The sequence below is a fragment of the Hyaena hyaena genome, unplaced genomic scaffold (genome assembly GCF_003009895.1).
Source record: "Hyaena hyaena isolate Hyena2069 unplaced genomic scaffold, ASM300989v1 scaffold_0, whole genome shotgun sequence".
NCBI lineage: Eukaryota > Metazoa > Chordata > Mammalia > Carnivora > Hyaenidae > Hyaena > Hyaena hyaena.
Window position 1 is genome coordinate 6,743,896 of NW_024080632.1, and position 22,456 is coordinate 6,766,351.

A 22,456-nucleotide genomic window follows, 5' to 3' on the forward strand; every position below is an offset into this window, starting at 1 on the left:
TCCGACGGCTGCTTCTGCTGATGTGACTGTCAGGCTGGGGTGGCAGCCGGAGTTGGGGACAGGGGGCCCGTTGCCGCAGATGCAAGAACATCTCCCTGCTGCGGGCCCCAGGGGGGCTCCAGACCCTAAGGAAAGCTGGATGATGCCCATGCGGGTCCCAGAAAGTAACTGACGGGCCTGGTCCATGTGGAGGAACAAGCAAGGCTCAGGAAGCAGACCTCCGGCTTCAAATACCAGCTCCACTGCTCCCTAGCTGTGTGGTTTGGGGAAAGTTACTTCACCTCTCTGTGCCTCGGTGTGCCATTTGTAAATTGGGTTAATAATGTGCCTCTCCCATAAGGAAGACTGAGAATTTTCTTTTTATTCTGAGAAGGACAGAGCATGTGTGAGCAGGGGAAGGAGAGAGAGAGAGAGAGAGAGAGAGAGAGAGAGAGAGAAGGAGAATCCCAAGCAGGCTTTACACTGTCAGTACAGAGCCTGATGCAGGGCTTGATCTCACGAACTGTGAGATCATAACCTGAGCAGAAGTCAAAAGCCAGACGCCCAACTGACTGAGCCACCGAGGCATCCCAAGGACGACTGAGTATTAAGCGGAAGGTGACCACTTATCCCCGTTTGCCCAGGACAGTCCCTGGCCAAGCTAGTTACCTCGCTGTAATAATTAAAAGCTCCCCTTCTCACGTACAAAATGCCCCAGTTTGGGTGATAATGAGACTCAGCCGTGCTTAGTACTACTCTTGGTAAGCACGCCCACTCCCCTTCTTCAGCAGGCGTTTACTGAGCACATATTTTGTTTCAGTCACCATAGCAAGCACTTACAGGCACCCACCCCCAGCCTCTAACAGCACCGCGAGGTAAGCACATTCATGATCTCCTTGCATCTTCCTGGGAATCTCCCAGGTAGGGATCGTTATTAGCTCCGTTGTAGAGATGGGGAAACTGAGTCTCAGAAGGGTAAAGCCCGAGGTCACCCAGCAGGTAGAGATAGAGCTGGATTTGAGTCCAGATGTAATGGTCTAGCTCTACACCCATTCCTGCGGTCCCCTTTTTTCAGCTGCAGAAATGGGAGAACCCCACACCATTTCAGCCCCCTCAAGACAGGGCTCCAGAAAACTCACGTGCTCTCGGGCCAGGCTGGTAACGGAGATGAGGAGGGTGCGTGAGATGTTTGGCTGTGGTGGTAACTTTGGCAAACTGGAGTGAGCAGGCCCCAAAGGCGTTCAAATCTGGATTTTAAAAGCATAGTGTCTGCCAGTTTGCAACCTTGGAACTCCAAGAGTCCTTCCAGAAACGTCTGTTGAATACGTTCTCTGTACCAGGCACTGCACTAAATGCTGGCTATCTGAGCGAGCAAGAACTGGCCAGGCCTTCACGGACTCACTTTGGGGAAACAGCCTAGCATTTTCTGAGGCTTGTACACCCTCCAAGGCTTTCCATAGATTACTTTGTTCCCCTTGGCCTTCATAGCAACCTATGAGAATGGGTCTATCGTCATTCCCATTTTACAGACGGGCAAACTAAGGCACAGAGGGATTAAGTGACTTGCCCAGGTCTCAGCCAGGAAGTGGCAGTGTCATCCAGCTCAAGAGCCTGCGCTCTTACCCACGAGGCTGCTCTGCGAGCGGTCTCCCTTGCACCCACTTCGCGGTACCCTGTCCACATTGTCCACAGTCATTAGGGCACCCAGAGCTCACCCTCCATAGGGGAGGTCTCATTTCATCCCCCAAGAACTCCATGAACAGGGCCTGCGATCAGCCCCACCGAACAGAGAGAGAAGCAGGTGCGCAGGGGTTAGGGTCATGAGAAGGGGCCGTGGGAGCCCAGAGGAGGGACGCCCGCCCAGCCCCGGCCTAGGAAGGGGGACACAGTGTGTCTGGGCCCCAGGAATTTGGGGGTGCTCATATAAACAAGCTCAGTGTAATTCCTGCCCCAAACTCCCTTCCCCCACAGTGTCTCACTTGAGCCTCATTCCAGCCCCGTGAAGGGGGCCAGGGAGACAATGTGATCCCCTATTTATGGATGAAGAAACTGAGGTCTCAGAAATGAGTGCAGGGGCCAGGGCCAGGACTCAAGCCCTCTTTCCCCAGCTTCTCCTCCCCTCCCATCCTTCCTCTTCTGGAACGTCACTTCCCATCCCAGGAACAGTCCAGCTCTGATCCGGCAGCCACTGTGGGCCAGGCTCCGTCCCTAGCACGTTACTGGTATAACTGTGTTTAGGTTTTACCACTCCATGAAGCAGATCCTGTTATCCCATTTGACAGGTGAGGGAAATGAGGCTCAGAGAGGCTAAGGAACTTGCCTAAACTCACACAGCTGGGAAGTGACAGGGCCAGGCTTCAAACCCTGTCTGCCTGATTCTGGTGTTCTTCCCAAGAGACTTCGTTTCCCTTCTCTCTCTTTGGAAGAGGAAGCACACGGGTGGGCCGCTGGGCAGGACAGATGTCAGGGGCCGCGTCCATTGCCGATGATAGTTGAGCGCCAGGCCCCCCAAGGCCCTCATGCTGCTGTCTTTTCTCTTGCAGGGACTGAAGCCCATGGACTCCAATGGCTTGGCTGATCCTTACGTTAAGCTGCACCTCCTGCCGGGAGCCAGCAAGGTACCATATGGCCTGGGCCTCTCGGCAGGCGGGGCACATGGGCTCTGGCAGGCACCCGAGATTCCCAGCTCAGAGCCTAAAATAGCCTTATCTGGCCCCAAACTCGCCTCCTCCCTGAGCGGCAAGTCCTATCGAGGGGTAAGGGGAGTCATTCCTCCTCAAGGTGCAGGCGCTCTGCCAGCCTCTCCAGCCCAGAAACCTGGGATCCAGGGAGCTGCCGAAGGCCAGCGGGGAAGCAGGTGCCCTGGTTATGCCATCCACCTGCTCAGATACCTTCTGTGGCTCCCCAGTGCCGACCATGGCTCACTTCGCCTGCTCATTTTACGTTCAAAGCCTTCTCCTCTCTTAATGGAAATGAATAGCTCTCTCTGGGCTGCAGGGCTAAGCCCTTGAGAAAATGTGCTGTTACTGAGTGAAAGTCCGCATATCCGGAAAGGAAAATGGGGCTAACTCTCCTTCCTTTGGACTGGTCCACTCAGAGCACAAGGCCAGAAAGGAAAAGGTGCTTTCTTGGATTTTATTTTCTGGTTTGTTGTCTTAATCTGACACGGATGCTCTGAAAACCAGGGCGACTGCGCATTCGGTTATGTGATCTTGTGGAAACGCCTGTTAAAAGTCTCTGCAAATGTGAAATGTCGCATCACAAAGAGGGCACACGTGCGTGCATTCACACGCATGCTCTCTCTCTCTTACCCTTTCTTTGTTTGGATCGAGGAGAGTCCCTCCCCTGGCCGTGGCCAAACTTTGAAGTGTTTGGTCGCTTCTCATTCTAACTCCCCAGTACCCAGTACGTTGCTTCTCCTCGAGAGTCTTTGCTCACTCCTGAATGCAAACTTGCTATGCCAAAGCGCCCAGTGAGTCATTTACATGTTAGTATGAATTAGATTTGTCACCAGGCCACCTCTTCTGGACATAGTGCATTCTTAGCCTTCTCTCTTCGAGCAAAATGAAAACTCTGCCCCCTAAGGAACTTCAGGCATGGTGGACGCTATTTGGGAAGACAGAAGGAACCATTTCAATCTCTCCAGAAATTGTTTCTTCGCTGCCTTTCTGGCCTATAAATCACATTTTTTCTCAAAGGAAGATGTCTCTGCTTTCTAATTTTAATGGAAAGTTCAGAGAGGACCTGGAGCATGGAGGGAGGGGTGGCTCCATGGCCACAGCCCTCACCGGGCGGGGCGTGCCTCACTCACTGAAAGCACGCATTGGGGAACATCTGAGCCCCTGGATACTTGTAAAGGGAGAGGACTCCCATATTGACCGCCCGCCCATCCCCCGATGGATAGGGATAGGGACTTCTACTTCATCCACCCACCCACCCCAATCAACCCGAAGGATAGGGCCGCGGGGCTGGCTCCCCACCGAGGCAGGTGTCTGTCCATCTCTCTGGGCTCTAGTCCAACAAGCTTCGAACAAAAACCCTGCGGAACACCCGGAACCCCGTGTGGAACGAGACGCTTGTCTATCATGGCATCACAGACGAAGACATGCAGAGGAAGACACTCAGGTACTGCGGGGAGGGGGCACGGAGGGGGCGCCGAGGGCTGCCAGGGGCCCCTCTTTAAAATATGTCTGCTTAGTTTTTCCCTTCTTTTCTACTTCTACCAAAACAATATAGTGCTGGTAAAAACTTTTGAAAATACAGAGAAAAAAAACCCTCTTAACATCTTGGTGTCTGGACATTCGGGGTGTGTGTGTGTGTGTGTGTGTGTGTGTTTATGCGTGTGTACTTATGTATGGGTGCAAACATTTCTTCTAAAATGAAGTGTTTATAAAAATGGACCATGCTATTAATTAATTAGCCTCTCGTACTTAACAATATATTGATGCCATTTTATCTTCTTCCGTGTTTTGTTAAACTGCATTTGTAATTATAGAAGTCATGAATGAATACACTTTCCTTGTTTAAAAAAAAAAAAAATGACAGAGAAGGCAATGCTCTTTTTAAATGTTAATCGCTCTGCCAGCCCATGAGCGTCCACAGCTCCAAACCAGATTACAACCTATAAAGTACCCCTGCTGCATAGATCTGGAACCTGCCTTTTTTCTTAACAATGGATCTTGAGTTTCAGCCATGACAAGACATTTAGATCTGCCTAATATTTGACTGCTTCAGAGTATTACACAGAATGGCACATTTTAAAAAATGTTTAATAATTTGAATATCAGGAAGACACAGAAGAGGGGTGCCTGGGTGGCTCCATGGGTTAAGCGTCCAACTTCAGCTCAGGTCATGATCTCACACACAGTTCGTGGGTTCGAGCCCCGTGTCGAGCTCTGTGCTGACAGCTCAGAGCCCGGAGCCCGCTTGGGATTCTGTGTCTCCCTTTCTCTCTGACCCACCCCTGCTCACACTTTGTCTCTCTCTCAAAAATAAATAAACATTACAAAAAATTTGTAAAAAGACACAGAAGAGTGTAGAACATAAAACAAACATCCACAAACTCAATACTCAGGCTTTTAGAAAAATCTTACTATCTTGCTGTATGTGCAGCTTTTTCAATTATTATTATTTTCAAGAAGTAAAGCACTACAGATGCTTACACACGCCGTCTCCTCCTCTTCCTTCCCTCGCAGAGCTAAACACTGAATTTTATGGATGTCCTTCCCATGCTTTACGCTTCAGCTACATGACTACGTATCTATACACCATGATGGTATTGTCTGGCCTGTTTTTACATTTTATGTAAATGTTTGCCAGTTTATTCAGCCAGTGCCTTGTGGACGGACATTTAGGTTGTTTCCAGCTTCTTTACAAACAGACGAGCACCCTTTATGCCTCCCTGTGTGCACAGTCATGTCTCCTTCGGATAGAAACAAAGCGGGGCGCCTGGGTGGCTCAGTTGGGTAAGCATCCGACTTCGGCTCAGGTCATGATCTCACGGTTCATGGGTTTGAGCCCCGCATTGGGCTCTGTGCTAACAGCTCAGAGCCTGGAGCCTGCTTCGGATTCTGCGTCTCCCTCTCTATCTGACCCTCCCCCACTCATGCTCTGTTTCTCTCTGTCTCAATAATAAATAAACAATTAAAAAAAAAGCGAGCAGGCATTTCCTGCCTCATAGCATCTGTTGTTTTTGTTTTTGTTTTATTTTGCAAATCATACAAGCTGCTTTTCAAATTTGGGCTGTTCTGCACACATTCCCACCAGCCACACTGTTAGTTTAAGTAAACATTTTTCTTGCAGGGTAGCATCCACCTAGAAAAATGCACACACAAAAACTGTACGGATTGATGAACTTTTACAAAGGGGACACAGCTGAGATCCGAGAACAGAACGTTCTCAAGACCACAGGCTCCCTGCCCCCCCCCCCCCCCCCCCCCCCCGCAGCCATTCCTGTAGTGAGGACCCTCCCTCAGGCTATTCTCTATCCTAACTTTTTTTTTTTTAATTGTTTTTTTAATGTTTAGTTTTGAGACACAGGGAGGCAGAGCATGAGCAGGGGAGGGGCAGAGAGAGAGGGAGACACAGAATCTGAAGCAGGCTCCAGGCTCCTGGCCATTAGCACAGAGCCTGACGCGGGGCTCAAACTCATGGACCACGAGATCATGACCTGAGCTGAAGTCAGACACTTAACTGACTGAGCCACCGGTCGTCCCTTTTTTTTTTAATTAAAAAAAAAAATTTTTTTTATACAACACTATTTTCCATGCCTCCTGTTACATTTTTACGGTCATCTCATAATCTTCTTCAGTAGCCCCCCATTATAGAGCACGCATGTTATTCCTGCTATTTGGTCATTAGAAAGAATACGGTGATGAACATCTTTGTAGTTAAACGACCTGGCACATCTTATGTCTTTGAGGTAAATTCCTAGAACTGGCATTGCTGGGTGGGGCTCATCCATGAGGCTGTTCTGGCCCTTGAGCGCTTTGAACACGGTTCAACAAATGCAGGTGGCCAAGGGGGAAGGTGTCTTTAGTCCCTGCCCATCCACCTGACTGCCTCCCGTGCCTCAGGGAGACACATCCTTCCTTCCCTCCGGTCTATGTCAGGATGAGTTATTATGCGAGCACTGGCTCCTTTGGCCTCCTGAGGGGCCTTTCCATGACCTGCCCTCTCTGTGTCTGCCTGTGTTCTACTCACTGCTGTGCAGAGTGGCTAATGAAGGACTAGATAGTGTTTGAGGGTTCGGAGAGACCTGGATTCACTTCTGGTTCTGCCTCTTACCAGGGAAAGTTGAGTCCAGCTCTCTGGGGGCCGGTCTCCTCTGTAAAGTGGGAAACTCAGATGTCTGCAGGGACGACGCACTGAAAGAGGAGAGGGTAGCTAAGTTGCTGGCTTGACTTTGCAGAAGACGATGCTCCCCTGGCCATAAAGTATATGAAAACGGGGCTCAGCTTTCTTAATCACCGGGGACTATAAATGAAAACTACCAAGAGAGAACCATTGCTCGCTCAGAATGGCGAAACTTAAAGACGGACAAAGTCAAAGTTAGAGACAATGAAGAGTAAACAGAACTTGTATGGCCTGCTGGTGGGGGTGTGATTGGTGGAACCACCCTGGAAAACTGTCTAGAAAGTTCTACTGAAGTTAAACCTACGTGACTCAGCACTTCCACTCCTTGGACGATGCTCAGTAGAAACATACACATATGCAGACCAAAAGACACAGACATGAGTGTTCGGTAGCAACTTTCTTTCTTTTTTTTTAAAGTTTATTTATTTATTGAGAGAGAGAGAAAGCGAGCATGAGTGGGGGAGGGGCAGAGAGAAAGAGGGAGAAAGAGAATCCCAAGCAGGCTCTGCGCTGGCAGCACAGAACCTTTGAGGCGGGTCTCAAACTCACAAACCGTGAGATCATGATCTGAGCAGAAACCAAGAGTCAGATGCTTAACCAACCGAGCCATCCAGATGCCCCCCACCTTTAAAAAAATTAAAAGTTTATTGTGGCAGCTTTCTTCATAAGAGCTCAAAACTAGAAATGGGTCAAAACCAAACGCCTATCAGTAGCAGAAGTATTGGGGTATCAGTTCACAGTGGAATAGTATATAGCCATGAAAAGGACAAATGACTCTAGATGTAGATGAAGTTCATGACATATTGCTGAGTAAAAGAAACAGAACATTAAAGGATACATACCGGCTGATTGTATTTATTTGAGGGTCCAAAACAAGACAATGAATCTTGCCAGTGGCCAATGTAATGGTTATCTTTGAGGGAGGTCATGACAAGGAGGGACCTTGAGGGTCTTCCGGGAGCCAGAACATTCTATATCTTGAGCTGGGTGATAGTTGCATCAGTGCATCCATATGCAAAAATTCGGCAAGTTGTAAACTTAAGATGTGTACACATTACTGCTTGTGAGTTACCCCTTCTGTGGATCGCAGGATCTCCGTCTGTGACGAAGACAAATTTGGCCATAACGAGTTTATCGGTGAGACCAGATTCTCACTCAAGAAGCTGAAGCCTAACCAGAGAAAGAACTTCAACATCTGTCTGGAGCGAGTGATCCCGGTGAGCGCCTTTGCCCCGAGGGTGCAGCGGGGAGGAAGGGCTGGGAGCCGGGGCCTTCCTCTGGGCCCGCAAAGGTGGTGATAGACCTTCAAGGTGCCCGACAGTAGAGGCGGGAGGGAGATTTCAGGCCAGAACATCGGATTGCGTCCTGGTTCTGCAGCCCGGGCCCAGGTCACTTCTCTGACGTCACATCCCCCTTGGTGAAACCGGGAAGGGCGGTGTGGAACAGCAGTGTGGCCTCCCTGGGGGCAAAGCCCGGCTCTGCCATTTCCCTGGCCCCTGGCCTCGGCCAACGGTCTGAACAATTCTGAGCCTCAGTTTTTCTAGTCTACAAAATGGGCATCTCAACAAGACCTGCGCCATAGGAGGGTTGCGTGATAGATACTATCAGAACAGAACGTAGGGGGGCGCCTGGGTGGCTTAGTCGGTTGAGCGTCCGACTTTCGCTTAGGTCATGACCTCGCGGTTCGTGGGTTCGAGCCCCGCGTCGGGCTCTGTGCTGCCTGCCAGCTCAGAGCCTGGAGCCTGTTTCAGTCTGTGACTCCCTCTCTCTCTGACCCTCCCCTGCTCACACTGTCTCTCTCTCTCCTAGAAATTAATAAAACATTAAAAAAAAAAATTAAAAAAAAAAAAAGAACAGAACGTAGGGTCTGATAAGCACTCGTAAATTAATTGTTGTTATTGTGGAAGGGAATGCTGCCTTACCCCCTCGCCGGTCACGAATGAATAAAGCTCCACGCAGGTCACCGGGAGGCAGGTAGCATAGTGCTTAAGAGCATGAGTCCTGGAGCCAGTAACCCTGGGTCTGAATCTCAGGCTCTGCCACTCACAGTATACTCTGAGCCAAATTATTTAACCTCTTGAGGCCTCAATTTTCTCATCTGTAAAATGGACTAAGGTAGTAAAGTACCGACTTCATAGGGTCTTTTAAGGACTAATGTGAGACTACTTCATGGAGCAGTGGATCTGTTACTGCAAGACACGATGCTCGCCTTGGGAACAAACAGGGACCAAACTGAGGCTTCCAGCTGGAGATCGGAGAATACCAATCTATACCTCGGAATCAACTGGAGGTTTTTACTTTTTTAATTGTTTTTATAGTTCGATGTATTTTAGTAGCAAACTTACAGGAACAGCACAGAAGACTGACAGCATTAAAAACACGTAGGACAACTCAGAAAAGTGTAGTGAACGGATGGAATCTACCGTGTGATCAAAATGCCACAAATACCATTCAGCTGCCGTCGATAAGAAATGTCCCTGTTTAAAAAAAGATCCAAATGAGGGCGCCTGGGTGGCTTAGTCGGTTAAGCGTCTGACTTTCGCTTAGGTCATGATCTCGCGGTTCGTGGGTTCGAGCCCCGCGTCGGGCTCTGTGCTGACTGCCAGCTCAGAGCCTGGAGCCTGTTTCAGTCTGTGACTCCCTCTCTCTCTGACCCTCCCCTGCTCACGCTGTCTCTCTCTCTCTCTCTCCTAGAAATAAATAAAACATTAAAAAAAATTTTTTTTAAAAAAGATCCAAATGCCGGCATTATCCAGAAAAATGTAACCGGTTTATTTATCATTATTATAAAGTCGAACCTGCTGAATCGTGCTCCTTGAAACATTTTAGCTGGCATTAATGCTTTAGGTCTCCACATTTATATTAAAAATTCACACACAAATGAAAATGGAAAAACTGTTAATACCTGATTTCTGTCCCCTGTTTTTCCCTTGCAATCATAAACTCAGGTAACTTTTGATTCCCATGGGGAAAAAATACTGAACGTTCAGAACGACCAGTAACAGGAAGAAGAGGAAAAAACATTCTTTAAGGTTTATATATTTTTGATAGAAAGAGTGCAGGCATGAGCAGCAGAGGGGCAGAGAGAGAAACCCAAAGCAGGATCCGCGCTGTCAGAACCAAGCCCCGCAAGGGGCTCAAACTCACCGACCTTGAGATCATGATCTGGAATCAAGAGTCAGGTGCTTAACCGACTGAGCCACCGAGGCACCTCCAAATGTTACCCATCGTAGTGGATTCTTAAGCACCTTCCCCACCTGGGCAGTGCGCCAGCGGGATGTCTACTGGCACAATGTTGCATGTTGGGCATAAAGAACACACATATTGGCATCTTCTAGGGGGCCCAGCAGAGAGGCCGCGCTGCCTCCCGCACAGTCCCAATAGCTGCACTCTGAAGCGCAGATCTGTTTTGAGGTCCTGGGCAATGTCTCGCGCCAATGCTGGAAAGGAAGTTTGCGGATCAGAAGTTCAGTGGACTTCGGATAACCTCTGATTTCGCCCAATGCCACAGCGTCAGGCCTGTAACGACGAGGTTTCTTCACTCTCCAGTAGAGGGCGCACTTCTGCAAGCAGCTCTTGTAGCCTGTGGCTTCCTTGCCGCTTTCCCGGTCCATTTGCGAGCAGTCTGCTTTGCATGAGCCCCGGCACAGAGGCCTCCTCCCTTACCCGCCTTCCCCTACGGCTGGAGCACGGCTGGAGGTAGCGAGCGATGCTGGCGCATCAGAGGCTGCAGACACAGTTCTCAACTGGAGATTTCTAAACTGGGGCTTAAACCACATTTTAAACCAGAACTGAAACTGATTTGTGGGGACCTCTCTGGAGATCCTGACTTAGGGAGGTACGGCAGGACCCAGCAGTCTGTATTTATAGAGATAATCCAACCTGCCCATTTTACCTATGGGCCACCTTGGGCCCACAGAGGGGAGCGAGCTGCCAAGGATATGCCGCAAGGCGGTGGCTGTGCTCTTGGGCACCGGCCGGAGCCTAGCTCTCCAGCAGCCACCGGTGTGCTGGGCAGTGGGCCGGCTCCCCACAGGGCCACCGTGGGGGGCAGGAGGGGAAGTCTTGCTGCATCCTCCCACCAGATGGCCAGCCCGAGGATGGAACATCCCGTGCACCGCACCGTGTTTCTATAGTACAGACGAAAGAACAAGACAGAGCAAGGAAAACTGCAAGAAGCAATTTGCCCCAAATGCCAGGCTCCAGATAAATCACTAAAGACAATCCTAAGAGTAAAAAATTTGCACTGGCTCTTCTCCTGGTAACAGCTAGTTCTTCAGGCCTCCTCTTCCATCTCTCACTGAGTCCAGCTGGTCAGGACAGTGGCCGGGCCCCCACCTGGATTATCAGCCCCTGAGTCTGCCCATCTTCCTATGAGGGACGCAGCCAGCCCCAGAGGCACAAAGGCAGAGGGACAGGCAGGGGCCTGGAGCAGCCACAGGACCCCACTGGTCATCTTCTTTTGCTCTTCGCCCTTAACCTCCCCACCACCAACTACCCCACATGCCTCACCAAGGGCAAGGACCTCGCAAGTGCTGTCCCTCCCCCCTGGACCTCAGTTTTCCTCATCTCTATAGTGGGGAGGTTGGATTTAGGCAGTGGTTTCCACATTGTGTTCCCCAGAGTCATAGAATCCTACAAAAGGGCCTTAGGAGCCAAGGGGAAGAATACCTGGTGGCTCAGACCTCAAGCCCCCTGTGCCAGTCCTACCAGAGCAGATGAAAACGTATCTGTTTTAGGTATGGGATGCTTTGCCACTTGTTGGCTCTGTGGCCTCGAGCAAGTGGCTTAACCACTCTGACCTTCAGTGTCCTCATCTGTCAAATGGGATAGTAATACAAACCTACATCATAGGCCGGATGTGCATTAACATGGTCCATCATATGGCTAACATTATGTAAATTTTGTCTAAAAGGAGGAGAGCTGGAATGCCACAGAAGCTTGGAGAACCCACCCTCATGGCTCTGGATGCTAATGGAAGGATGTGGGATTTCTGATCCTTCTCATGTAAGGAGATGAGCCTCACAGACTCATGTTATCTTTCCTTTCTATTTCTTTCCTCTAAGATGAAGCGTGCCGGGACCACTGGCTCAGCCCGAGGCATGGCCCTTTATGAGGAGGAGGTGAGCACTGCATGGGTATTGAAGCCACGGTCGAGGTCTGCCATCTCTCTTTTCTCTCCCTCCCGGCCCCTTCTTTATTCTTTCTCCCAAAACCACTTGCCCATCAGTTTACCATGAGAGAGGCACCCTTGCCCATTAGAACATGAGACCAAATAGATGCTCCTCCCACCTGGAGCCCCCAAGGCTGAGACAGCCCACCCTCTCACACCCGGGGCACACCCCTGAGTTCCCCGGAAGCTCTGCTGGACAATTCTGCACGACTAGAGCAATGCCACTCCCCCTCCGTGGGGACCTAGGGCAGCCTGGCTGAGGCTGGGGTTGGGCTACCCTCTGTGCCTTCTGCCCAAGTCCCTCACGGGACCCCAGAGACTACAGATGTGAGAAAACTGTTTTACTCCGGCAAATCTGAGCTCAGAGTCAGACTGGAACCAGAGTCCAGCCCCACCTCCAGTCACTCAGGGCTCTGTCTTTGTCTAAGTCAGGGCAAAGCCCCTGCCCCCAGTGCCTTCACTGCTATCCCCACTCGCTTGTCCCTGGAGACTGGGGGGCGTCTGCTGTCCAAGGTGCTGAACACACAGGGCCGGGCCAGTGCCTCCTACTTTCCAGTCTCCTCCCTAACGCCAGTCATCCATCCAATTGCCCGGCCCCTCCCCTTCCTAGGCCCATATGCCCTCTTCTTCTACTACAGCAGGTGGAACGCATTGGTGACATAGAGGAACGCGGCAAGATCCTGGTGTCCCTCATGTACAGCACACAGCAGGGAGGCCTCATCGTGGGCATCATACGCTGCGTGCACCTGGCCGCCATGGACGCCAACGGCTACTCAGATCCATTTGTCAAGCTGTGAGTCACTGGGACTGTGAATGGACCCCAGACAGGGTCCTAGGTCCTTGCAAAGGGAGAACAAGAGAGCTTCCTCAAGATGGTTGAACATCGAGGTTCAGAGAAGGGAATGAGCCTGCCCAAGGTCACACAGGGAGATGATGTCCAGAACTGGCTAGAGTGTGAGTCTGGAGTCTCAGAGAGTCAGAGTGGTGTGTCACTCACCCATATGAGGAGTTTTGTGGCTCTGTCCCCTCCAGTGGGAGAGAGGCCTTAACCCCATTTGGAGCTCCCTGGAATCAGCAACAAATCCCGCCAGCAGTTGAGAGCCTGGCCACCAAAGAAGCAATTCCAGCATCTCCCAGGTGCAGTCTGGAAATGCTCTGAGGCCTTAGACTTTTGTTATTCCAGTAAGCTCCACCATGGGGAGTAAGAGAGACGTGTTATCTGTAAGTCCAGGTCCTATGGAATGATGCTAAGATAGGATCCAACAGACAAAGGCTTCACTACGAGAAATGCCTGAGTAAGGGAAAGCAGGGAGGGGGGTGGGACCCAGTGCGAGAGCGCAGGGGGGAGGTGGGAACCAGTGGAGGCATCCTAGATGCAAGTTCAGCAAGCCCATCAGAGTCCTCGAGGCCCAAATCAGCCACCAGACGAGTCCCATGTCTCCTAGGAGTGGGCCCTGCCACCTTCCGTCATCAGCTGGGAGCAGGATCTCAGCACGAACGTGGCTGGATTTCCAAGTGCAGCAGCGGGGGCCTAGGTCGGTGATGCTGTCGGCGGAGGTCCACCCAGCGCCTCCTCGTGGCCACCGCTGAACCGGACACGGGGCTCCACTCCCATCTCCCAGCTGCTCACTGTTAACTATCAGCAAGTTACTATATCCTCTCTGAGCTTCAGATTCTTCACTGCTATGGACACAGTAGGTCCACTTAAGTCCAAGAGTAGGTAAGGCATAAGGCTCAAATGAGAAATGTCCCTGGTACAGAAATATTCGGCTACTCTCGATAGAATTCTGCCGTGCCTTGTGGCAGCAAAGTGTGTGTTTCTATCGACATGGCGGAAAGCCTGGGCTCTGGATCCAGATGCCTGGGTTTGAATCTTAGAGCCAGTAGTCTTCAGGATTCTCCAGCTGTGTGACCTTTGGCTGGTGCCTTCACATCTCTGGCCCTCGATGTCCTCATCTGTACAATGGGAAGAGTAATATGGGTCACTAGGTTTTACCCTCCGAGGAGGAGACGCCAAGACGAAATGAGATGTGAAAGAGATGTACTGGTGAACAAGGCTGTAGGGAATTGAGAGGGAGCCAGAGGAAGGCGGTAGGGAAAACAGGCAGGGAGGAGGGGGGACGGGTGGGCAGGAAACGTCATAGATTGCAGTGCAGTTCTGAGGAAGTTTCAGCTCAGGCGATGGGGAATCCTGGAGTGCAAGGTCACTCATTGGTGTCCTGCATCTCCCAAAAATGGGGCCGCCTCCTGGCCCTGGGGGCCCAGGCACTGGCTGGGAGCAGCCCGGGGCAAGCGCGGCCACAGCAAGAACATCGTGGTAAAAATCAGAGTCCAGCAGCTTATCAGTCAGTTTTGGCCCCTGCAGCTGGAGATCCGAGAGACATGTTTTCATGGGGTCTGGTACGTAGTAAGTGCTCAATAAATATGTAGCATTGTGGTTATAAACCACTACCACCACTACTACTACTCATGGCAGAGAGTGCTTACCCATGTTCCCTCCAGCCCGGGAGACACTCCCTCCCACTGACTACCTTTCATAATCGAAAGAAACGCTCCCCTTAAGGTCATGGCTAAAAACCAGTGTGGACTTTGCTTCAGCCTTTCTTTGAATGAGGAGTTGTTGAACAAAAGAACACACGTGTCCGGGATGAGTTTGATTTCTAGGAGTAATTGGGTTTTATTTTCTCATATGGTCCAATAGAGAAAACTGGCCCAGGGGCTCCTGTCCTGCTCTCCATTACATCCCAGCAACACGCAAGTTGTTTTTCTGAAGTGATTCTCCCTTCCACCCCTTCTCCCATCCATCCAGCCCCTCCAGAAGAAGGAGCGTTGCTGAGGTTGCCGGTAAAATGGCTGCCCTGGTGGCCATCATGGTGAAGCTAACAGGAGGCCGTAATCAGCTTAAGATCAAATAAAGATTTTTAAAATCAGAATTAATTTTATCGCTTTAAAATTTTAAAAAAAATTAATGTTTTTATTCATTTTTTTCCTCGTTACACATTTTTATTTTATTTTTTTTATTTTTTTTATAAATAGTTTATTGTCACGTAGGTTTCTGTTTTTATTCATTTTTGAGAGACAGAGACAGAGTGCTAGTGGGGGAGGGGCAGAGAGAGAGGGAGACCCAGAATCCCAAACAGGCTGCAGGCTCAGAGCTGTCAACACAGAGCCCCACGCGGGGCTCAAATCCACGGACTGTGAGATCACGACCTGAGCTAAAGTTGGACGCTTAACCGACTGAGCCCCCCAGGCGTCCCAATTTTATCTGTATCTTTGCTCAGCCCTTCATACTTTCAGTTCCCTCTTTGTGTCTCTTCTTTAAAAGTATCCTCAGGGCACCTGGGTGGCTCAGTCGGTCCTGTTTCAGATTCTGAGTCTCCCTCTCTCTCAGCTCCTCTCCCAGTTGTCTCAATGTCTGTCTCTTAAAAATAAACATTAAAAAGTAAAATAAATAGATAAACAAAAGTACACTCAAGGGCTGTGGGCAGTACTGGCCTCCAGTCATGGACTGAATGAGTCACAGGGGTCAGAGGCACAACATTCAGAAGACAGTCGCTGCCGTGATAGCACTGGGTGGTGACAGGCATGGTGAGCATAGTAGAAGCATTGACCTGTCCAGTCACTATGTCATACACCTGAAACTAGTGGCACATTATGTGTCAACTATACTTCAGTAACAGTCAACACATAAAATAAATTATCCTCAAAAGCACTTCCGTAAGTGAGAAAAATGAAATGTTTGCCTTCTGTAGAGATTGGGAAACTGAGGCAGGCCACAGCGACACTCGTATTCAAAGTTGCACAGCTAGTGACAGCTTTAATCAGAATCCGAATATCCCAGCTCTTAAGAGTTGCTGGCCTGTTTTATTTATTTGTCCAGAAGAAATTGGTTGAGCACCTACTATGTGCCAGGCATCGTGCCTACACTGGGGAAGAGCCCTCTAGGCAGAGGGGATGGAGTGTGCAAAGGCCCTGGGGTGGAAAGGACAGTGACTGGGGCGTGGGGTGAAGAGCATGGCCCAAGGCCGGGCTGCGCTGGAGCACGGACCCAATCATACAGAGCCTGAAAGGCCACATCAAGGATTTTGAATTTTACCCTGAGGTCCAAGGAGAGCCACTGACCAGTGTTGAGCAGGATTTACTATAATCAGATCTGTGTCTTCTCCTTTCTGTCTACACAGTCACCATATCCCCAGGACTTGGGGGCAGTCTAAGGGGTCATAGTGAAACTCCAGGCACCACAGCCCAGGCTTTCAATCTGATCCACTGGGAGAAAGTTCTGGCTAAGAGCACAGAGTCCAGAGACAACAGCTGGCTTGAGTCCCCAGCTGTGTGACTGGAGGCACACGTGCCAGCCTCTCTGGATGCTCCATGTCTTGTATGTAGAACGGTTGGCTACAGTTCCCACTTGTTTGTTTGAGAATTAGATGTACCTAAGGTGCCTAGCGCAGTGCCTGGTAGCTGCTCTAATGAGCATTGGCCATTGTTACTGTTGACTCACTTTCTGATTTGTTCAGTTCAGTTATTCTCCTGACACTGAAAGGAGCCTTTGGGGTTATCAAGAGGCTGCCGTTATTCATTAAACTTCATCCACAATAGCATTTCTGTCTCCTCTCAGCTGGCTGAAGCCGGACATGGGAAAGAAAGCCAAACACAAGACTCAAATAAAGAAGAAAACCTTGAATCCTGAATTTAATGAGGTGAGGCTGCCCCATTTTTTGTCACGCTCTGAGACATTTCCTGTACGTGAGATAGGAACACGCTCCCTACTAGAATGTTGTAAAGCACATCAAAAAAGCTTTTTCTCACAGATCGACTTGAATTATCTCAAGTTAGGTAATGAGTTCCTGGTCACGAGAGGGAATCAAGCCTGAGACAAAAGCCTATGGATGAGGACTGTCTTAGGAAGAAGCTGCATTTGAAGAGAGTGAATGAAATCATCTCCAGTGTCTTTACCCGTTCGAATAGTTTGTGGTACTGAAATTTGAGGGAATATATAGGGGTAGTGATGCCCTTTACCATCTACCCAGTTGGCACTGCCGTCTCCCTCTCCCTCACCCGCATGTCCATCCTGGGCATCAAGTTCCCCCAAGGCCACTATCTACGTACCCACTGAATGTGCTCCTTCTTGTGGCCTCACTGTTACCTGTCTGGTGCTTCCCGTCTGGACTACTGCAGTAGACTCTTGCCTGACTCCCTTGTGCTTGGCCCATCCTCCAAATGAACATGAGCTTGCTTGCTTGCTTTTTAAAAATTTTTTACATGTTTATTTATTTTTGAGAGAGAGAGAGAGAGAGACAGAGCATGAGCAGGGGAGGGGCAGAGAAAGAGGGAGACACAGAATCCGAAGCAGGCTCCAGGCTCTGAGCTGTCAGCACAGAGCCCGACGCGGGGCTCGAACTCATGAACCGCGAGACCATGACCTGAACGGAAGTCAGAAGCTCAACTGACTGAGCCCCCTGGGTGCCCCTAAACACGTGCTTTCTAAAGAATGAATCCAAATTTGTCATTCCTGTCGCTTAACCCAGCAGTGGCTCCTTGAGTTCTTAATGGAACAGTCAAGCCCTTCCAAACTCACGCCCCAGCCCAGCCCTCTTTCAGCGGGACTCCAACCCTGACTCATGAATTTTGAGGCAGGAACCAATGACTGCGGTCCTCCCCTACCCTCTGCTGGAGTCTGAACAAGTCACTGAAGAAGAGTCCCAAATAGCCACTAAGCCTCATTAACAATGGAGAAAATATGAAACAAGGCCAGACACCATATCCCATCACAGACTGGCACAAAAAATATTGTAAAATGTTGATACCCGGTGTTGGTGAGCCTGTGGAGAAATGTACACACCATGCATACACAGACAAACTGGTCCAATTTCCGAAGGGATGTCTGTCAAACTGCTCTACAATTTTTAAAGTTAAATTCCACTTATTTGGGGAACAGGTAATATGATCACATATTTGAAAATTCCAGAAGTACCAAAGGGTATTCTGTCAAAATCCTCCTCCTTTCCCAGCCTCTTTAACCTACTTCTTCCAAAGCAACTATATAGTACCTGTTTCCGGAATGTATAAGTATGCAAAACAAATATGCATGTGGCTTGCTTTCTTATTGATCACAAATGGCCTCACAGACTACACCCACTGCTCTCTATCTTAAAATTTTACAGACTCGGAAGGACATTCCTCAGAATTTATCCTAAATAAGTTACCACAGATTTATACAATGACTTAGTTGCAAGTGTGCCTTTTTATCATATCATTAACAGTGCGGCAAGTTGGAAACAACCCAAATACTCAACCATTCGGCATTGGGTTAAGGAACGGCCGCACAACCATTAAATGAAGCCATTAAAATGGTGACACAGAAAACTATTTGCTAACACGCAAAGCTGGTTTTTATCATTTGTTATAAAATGGGGAAAGAAGGCCCCAATACAGTGTATTTATTTTATAGTTCATATAATAGTCAAATGTTTCATATAATAAATGGTCAAGTGAATATTCATATTAACTTTTAAAAACTTGATGTGGTATCCTTGGGTAGTTAGATTGCAAGCTTTGGTGTTTAGGTTTTATTTTATTTTAGCTTCCTTGTTTGTTTTCATGGCAAGCATGAGTGAAGTTTATAGTTAGGCAGAAACGTTACATAAAAGTCAGATTATCTGGAAACCTAAGCCCCCATCCTTCACGTTAGCCTCAGGGCTATGGACTGTCCTTAATCTCTAAATGATGGAGTGAAAGGAAAGTCCACTTCAGAAGCTACCAGAATGGAAGGACCGATTTCACGGCCATCTGCCTTCAAGTAAACTTAAACAGGGAGCAACCCTGTTCCCCATCAGCCTTCCCATTTCAAACAGAGAGTCATTGAAACGAGAATTACAGGGCTTGAGGGACTTTGTTATACAGAGTGTTTGTTGAAAGGGGATTGTCAGGCCTGGGGTAAAGTCTCCAGCAGATGCCCAGTTCAAGGGCCCTCAGCGCTCAGCCTCTTAGCTTCTGATGCTGAGGGCTCAGGACCCTCTCACTCACCTGTCTTCCTCTGCTGCATCCAGGAGTTCTTCTATGACATCAAACACAGCGACCTGGCGAAGAAGTCCCTGGACATCTCGGTCTGGGACTATGACATCGGAAAATCCAACGATTACATCGGTGAGCGCTCCCAGCTCCCAGCGAGAAGCCCATCCTCCTGGGAGAGAAGAGCCTTACCCAGGCTTCTTTCTGGGAAGGGCGGGGGGAGGGGTCAGGGCATTCTTTGTCTTTTGGTGGCCGCATTGTCCAAACACCGAGTCGGGACCCATGGTGCTGATTTGGGTCCAACTGGGAGACAGTGTCACAGGAAAGGGTTACAAAGCTGGGCAGCTGGGTCCTGATTGGCTACATGCTGCACGAATCACCTTTAGTGGGTAATCAAATCACAGGGGAGGGTGGGGCCTTTGGAAGTGGACTGTGAGGACCCAGAAGTGGTGGAGCTACGTGTCGGTGAGTGGGGAGGTGACCTACAGAAGGTCTTTACATTTGAGGCAACGGAGCTACGACTCGATGCTACAATAGGGAGCCACGGCAGGTTCCTGAGGAGCCGGTGTGCGGGCAGAGGAGGCCAGCAGCGACAACCACATCGTTTCGACAGCCGTCCGTAGAGAAGGACCCCATGGGGCTGGAGGGTCCCTTCTCGGTGGCAGTTTTCCCCAAATTAGATATTTGGGTCCAGAAGGAGAGCCCCCCACCTCTCTCCGCCCTGACTGCCTGCTCCTGTCTCCCTACCCCGTCCTCCAGGAGGCTGCCAGTTGGGGATCTCAGCCAAGGGAGAGCGCTTAAAACACTGGTACGAGTGTCTGAAGAACAAGGACAAGAAAATCGAGCGCTGGCACCAGCTGCAGAACGAGAACCACGTGTCAAGCGATTAGGCTGCCCCGCCCCCCGCCCCGCCCCCAGGTCCCCAGCTCCACGCCCCGCCCCCGTGCCGGCTCACCCACCAGCCTGCCCCAGCTGCCCTCTTCTCTCCGCCCCCCCTCCCTGCCCCCCCTGCACCTGCCTTCCAGGTGCCCCCCCTCCCCCTTGGGCACTGCTGCCAAAGACCTTCTCCTCCCTCCCTCGGCGATGCTGTGGCGCGGGCCCTGAATGCAGCACCTCTCTGGTCCCTCTAAGGAGCAGTAGGGACAGGGATGGGGAGATTTTTACAAGGAGGTTGGAATTTAACCACCTCTCTGGGTAAACTGCAAAGGGTCCTCATCATTGAGGACTGCGTTTAGACCCTCCTAGCCTTGAACACACACACACACACACACACACACACACACACCCCTTGTGTTTCCTGTGTCGTGTCTGCATATACCCCCCGTTGTCAGCAGACCCGAACAAGGCTGTGAGGACCAGCCCTGGGGCAGAAATAGGGCATCCAGGCCCCGTTGCCCGTCCACAGCAGTACCCGCCCCTGCCCCCTGATGGCCAGGAAAACAGACCCCCGGGTTTAAACTTCCCGGCAACTAGGAACACACCCTCCTTGCTCCAAATGCATCAAGAAATGGGCACGCGGAACACACAACAGAGTTTGGTAGCCTAGCGAAACCCAGCACCCTTTCTCCAGCGCCCCCACCCTGTCCCTAGCCTTCCCTCCCCCTCCCCCTCCCCCTCCAGCCCATCAAACTCTTCCTCACCTCCTCTCTCTCCTCTCTCTCTGTCCATCTCTCTCCCCTCCTCCTCTCTCTCACCCTCTAAGGGGGTTAAATAGCAACAGCAAAAAAAATACCTTAAGCCAGCCTCCCCCCTCCCCAGCTTGACTCAAACCGGCACAACCTTGAAGTTCCAGTGAGGCCCGTGCTTCTTAAAACCTGGCAGTTCTCCTGCAGACAGGGCCAGGGTCCTGGGGTGGGGCCCGCTGCGGGCGCTGTCCCGGGAGCCGTGTAGACGGCCCTTGGAGAACTTCCTCAACCTTGGGGCTCCCTAAGTAGGTGCAAAAGGCATTTAGAAACCAGAGCTCTGGGTCCAGGGGGCCTTCTCCTCCCTCTGCTCTCCTCTCTAAATGAACACACTACTCCGTCCCTAGCACTCTCTGACCCTCTGCATCTCTGGAATCCTGTCTCTCACTCAAGAGTCACCTTGAATCTCTCTGTCTGTGGCCTGTCTCAGTCTCTCTGTCTGTCTGTCTTTCTCTCCCTCTTACACTTTCTTCACCAAATTTGTCAGGGGAATAAAATACCACCATGAATCTAAAGCTTCAGAGAGTGACAGGTCCTGATGCCAGAGCCATTGTCCTGTCATGAATCGGTCAGTCTTTCTTCCCCCAAAGTAAAAAAAAAAAATGATAATAATAATGAAAAGAAGGAAAAAGGCAATGAGAATGAACATGATAAATTTGAGGCTGGGGTCAGGCAATCTTCATTGCCCCATGAGAAAGGCTTGTTTCCCCCCCCCTCCCAGTTTCCATTGTCTACCCCTGTGAAAATCACCTCCTTCTAACAGCCCACCATTATCCACAGACATCATCAGATGGACCCTAAAACTCTCCCTTTCTCCAAACGCACCTTTGAACCTCTCCACTCAATGCCTCCCTCAGCTCCCTGCACAATTCATCGGAAGACTGATTTCTCACCTCGAATAACCATTTTCTAGACATCAAGCTCTTTGCCTTCCCCAAGAAGGCTGCCATCTTGCCCCTGACCCTGTCTGTCTGTCAGTCCCCGTGGTGCCCACCTCCTTCCCACGGTTGCCCTTAGGAGAAAGCATGTGTTGCTCAAGCCTGATGCTGGTACTGGCACTGGAATCGGCATGCGGCAAGCTCACAGTGTCCCTGGTGTGGGCGCACGCTGTCCCTGACAAATGTAACCACTTCCCTGCCTAGAATCCACACATACCCTCCAATGCATGCCGAACCGCCCACTGCCTTTCTTTGTGATGATGTAGCCAAAAATAAAGTAGGAATATCCAGGAAAGCCGGTGGTCTGGGTTTTTCCTTTCTGGTTTCTGGAAGTGTTTCTCCCCATCAGGATGCATGATGCTATTGGAGTAGTCAGTATTTAATGAGTATCTGCTGTGTTCCAGCCCTTGAGGACACAGCAGTGGGCAAGGCAGATGTGGTCTCTGGCCATGTTGGCTGAATGCTTTTCCTTGGTGCCCACCCAACAGGGGGTGCTGCATCCTCTTCTTCCCTCTAGCCCAATCTTGGGAGTATTCCCAGGTGATGTGGAATCGGATCATGCTCAATGAGGCCACAAAGTTGATGAATATCCCAAAGCCCAGGGAAGGGAATGACAAAGCCAACGGCTCACAACAGCAATGCCAGGAAAGAAGCTGTTTCACCCAACTACCAGCACAATATCCTGAACACACTGGGTAATACTGTCACAGATCATCAGACACCTCCTTTGCATTCTAGAACCTTCCATCCTGCAAGGAGCCTTCACAGATAGCCTTCAATGGTCCTGAAAGTGAGCTGTGGAGATAACTAACTTCCCA

The 22,456-nt window shown here is 50.3% G+C and overlaps 1 protein-coding gene across 1 annotated transcript in view; it reads left to right on the forward strand.

Annotated features, from left to right (window-relative positions):
• RPH3A (rabphilin 3A) overlaps window positions 1-19,927 on the forward strand; it is a 100,559-nt gene extending 80,632 nt beyond the window's left edge. Inside the window, 8 exon segments of the mRNA XM_039244899.1 lie at window positions 2,523-2,597; window positions 3,995-4,104; window positions 7,925-8,051; window positions 11,901-11,957; window positions 12,646-12,800; window positions 16,626-16,707; window positions 19,057-19,153; window positions 19,778-19,927. Coding sequence (XP_039100830.1) covers window positions 2,523-2,597; window positions 3,995-4,104; window positions 7,925-8,051; window positions 11,901-11,957; window positions 12,646-12,800; window positions 16,626-16,707; window positions 19,057-19,153; window positions 19,778-19,908 — 834 coding nt within the window. The 3' untranslated portion in view covers window positions 19,909-19,927.
• Window positions 19,928-22,456: the final 2,529 nt, after the last annotated feature.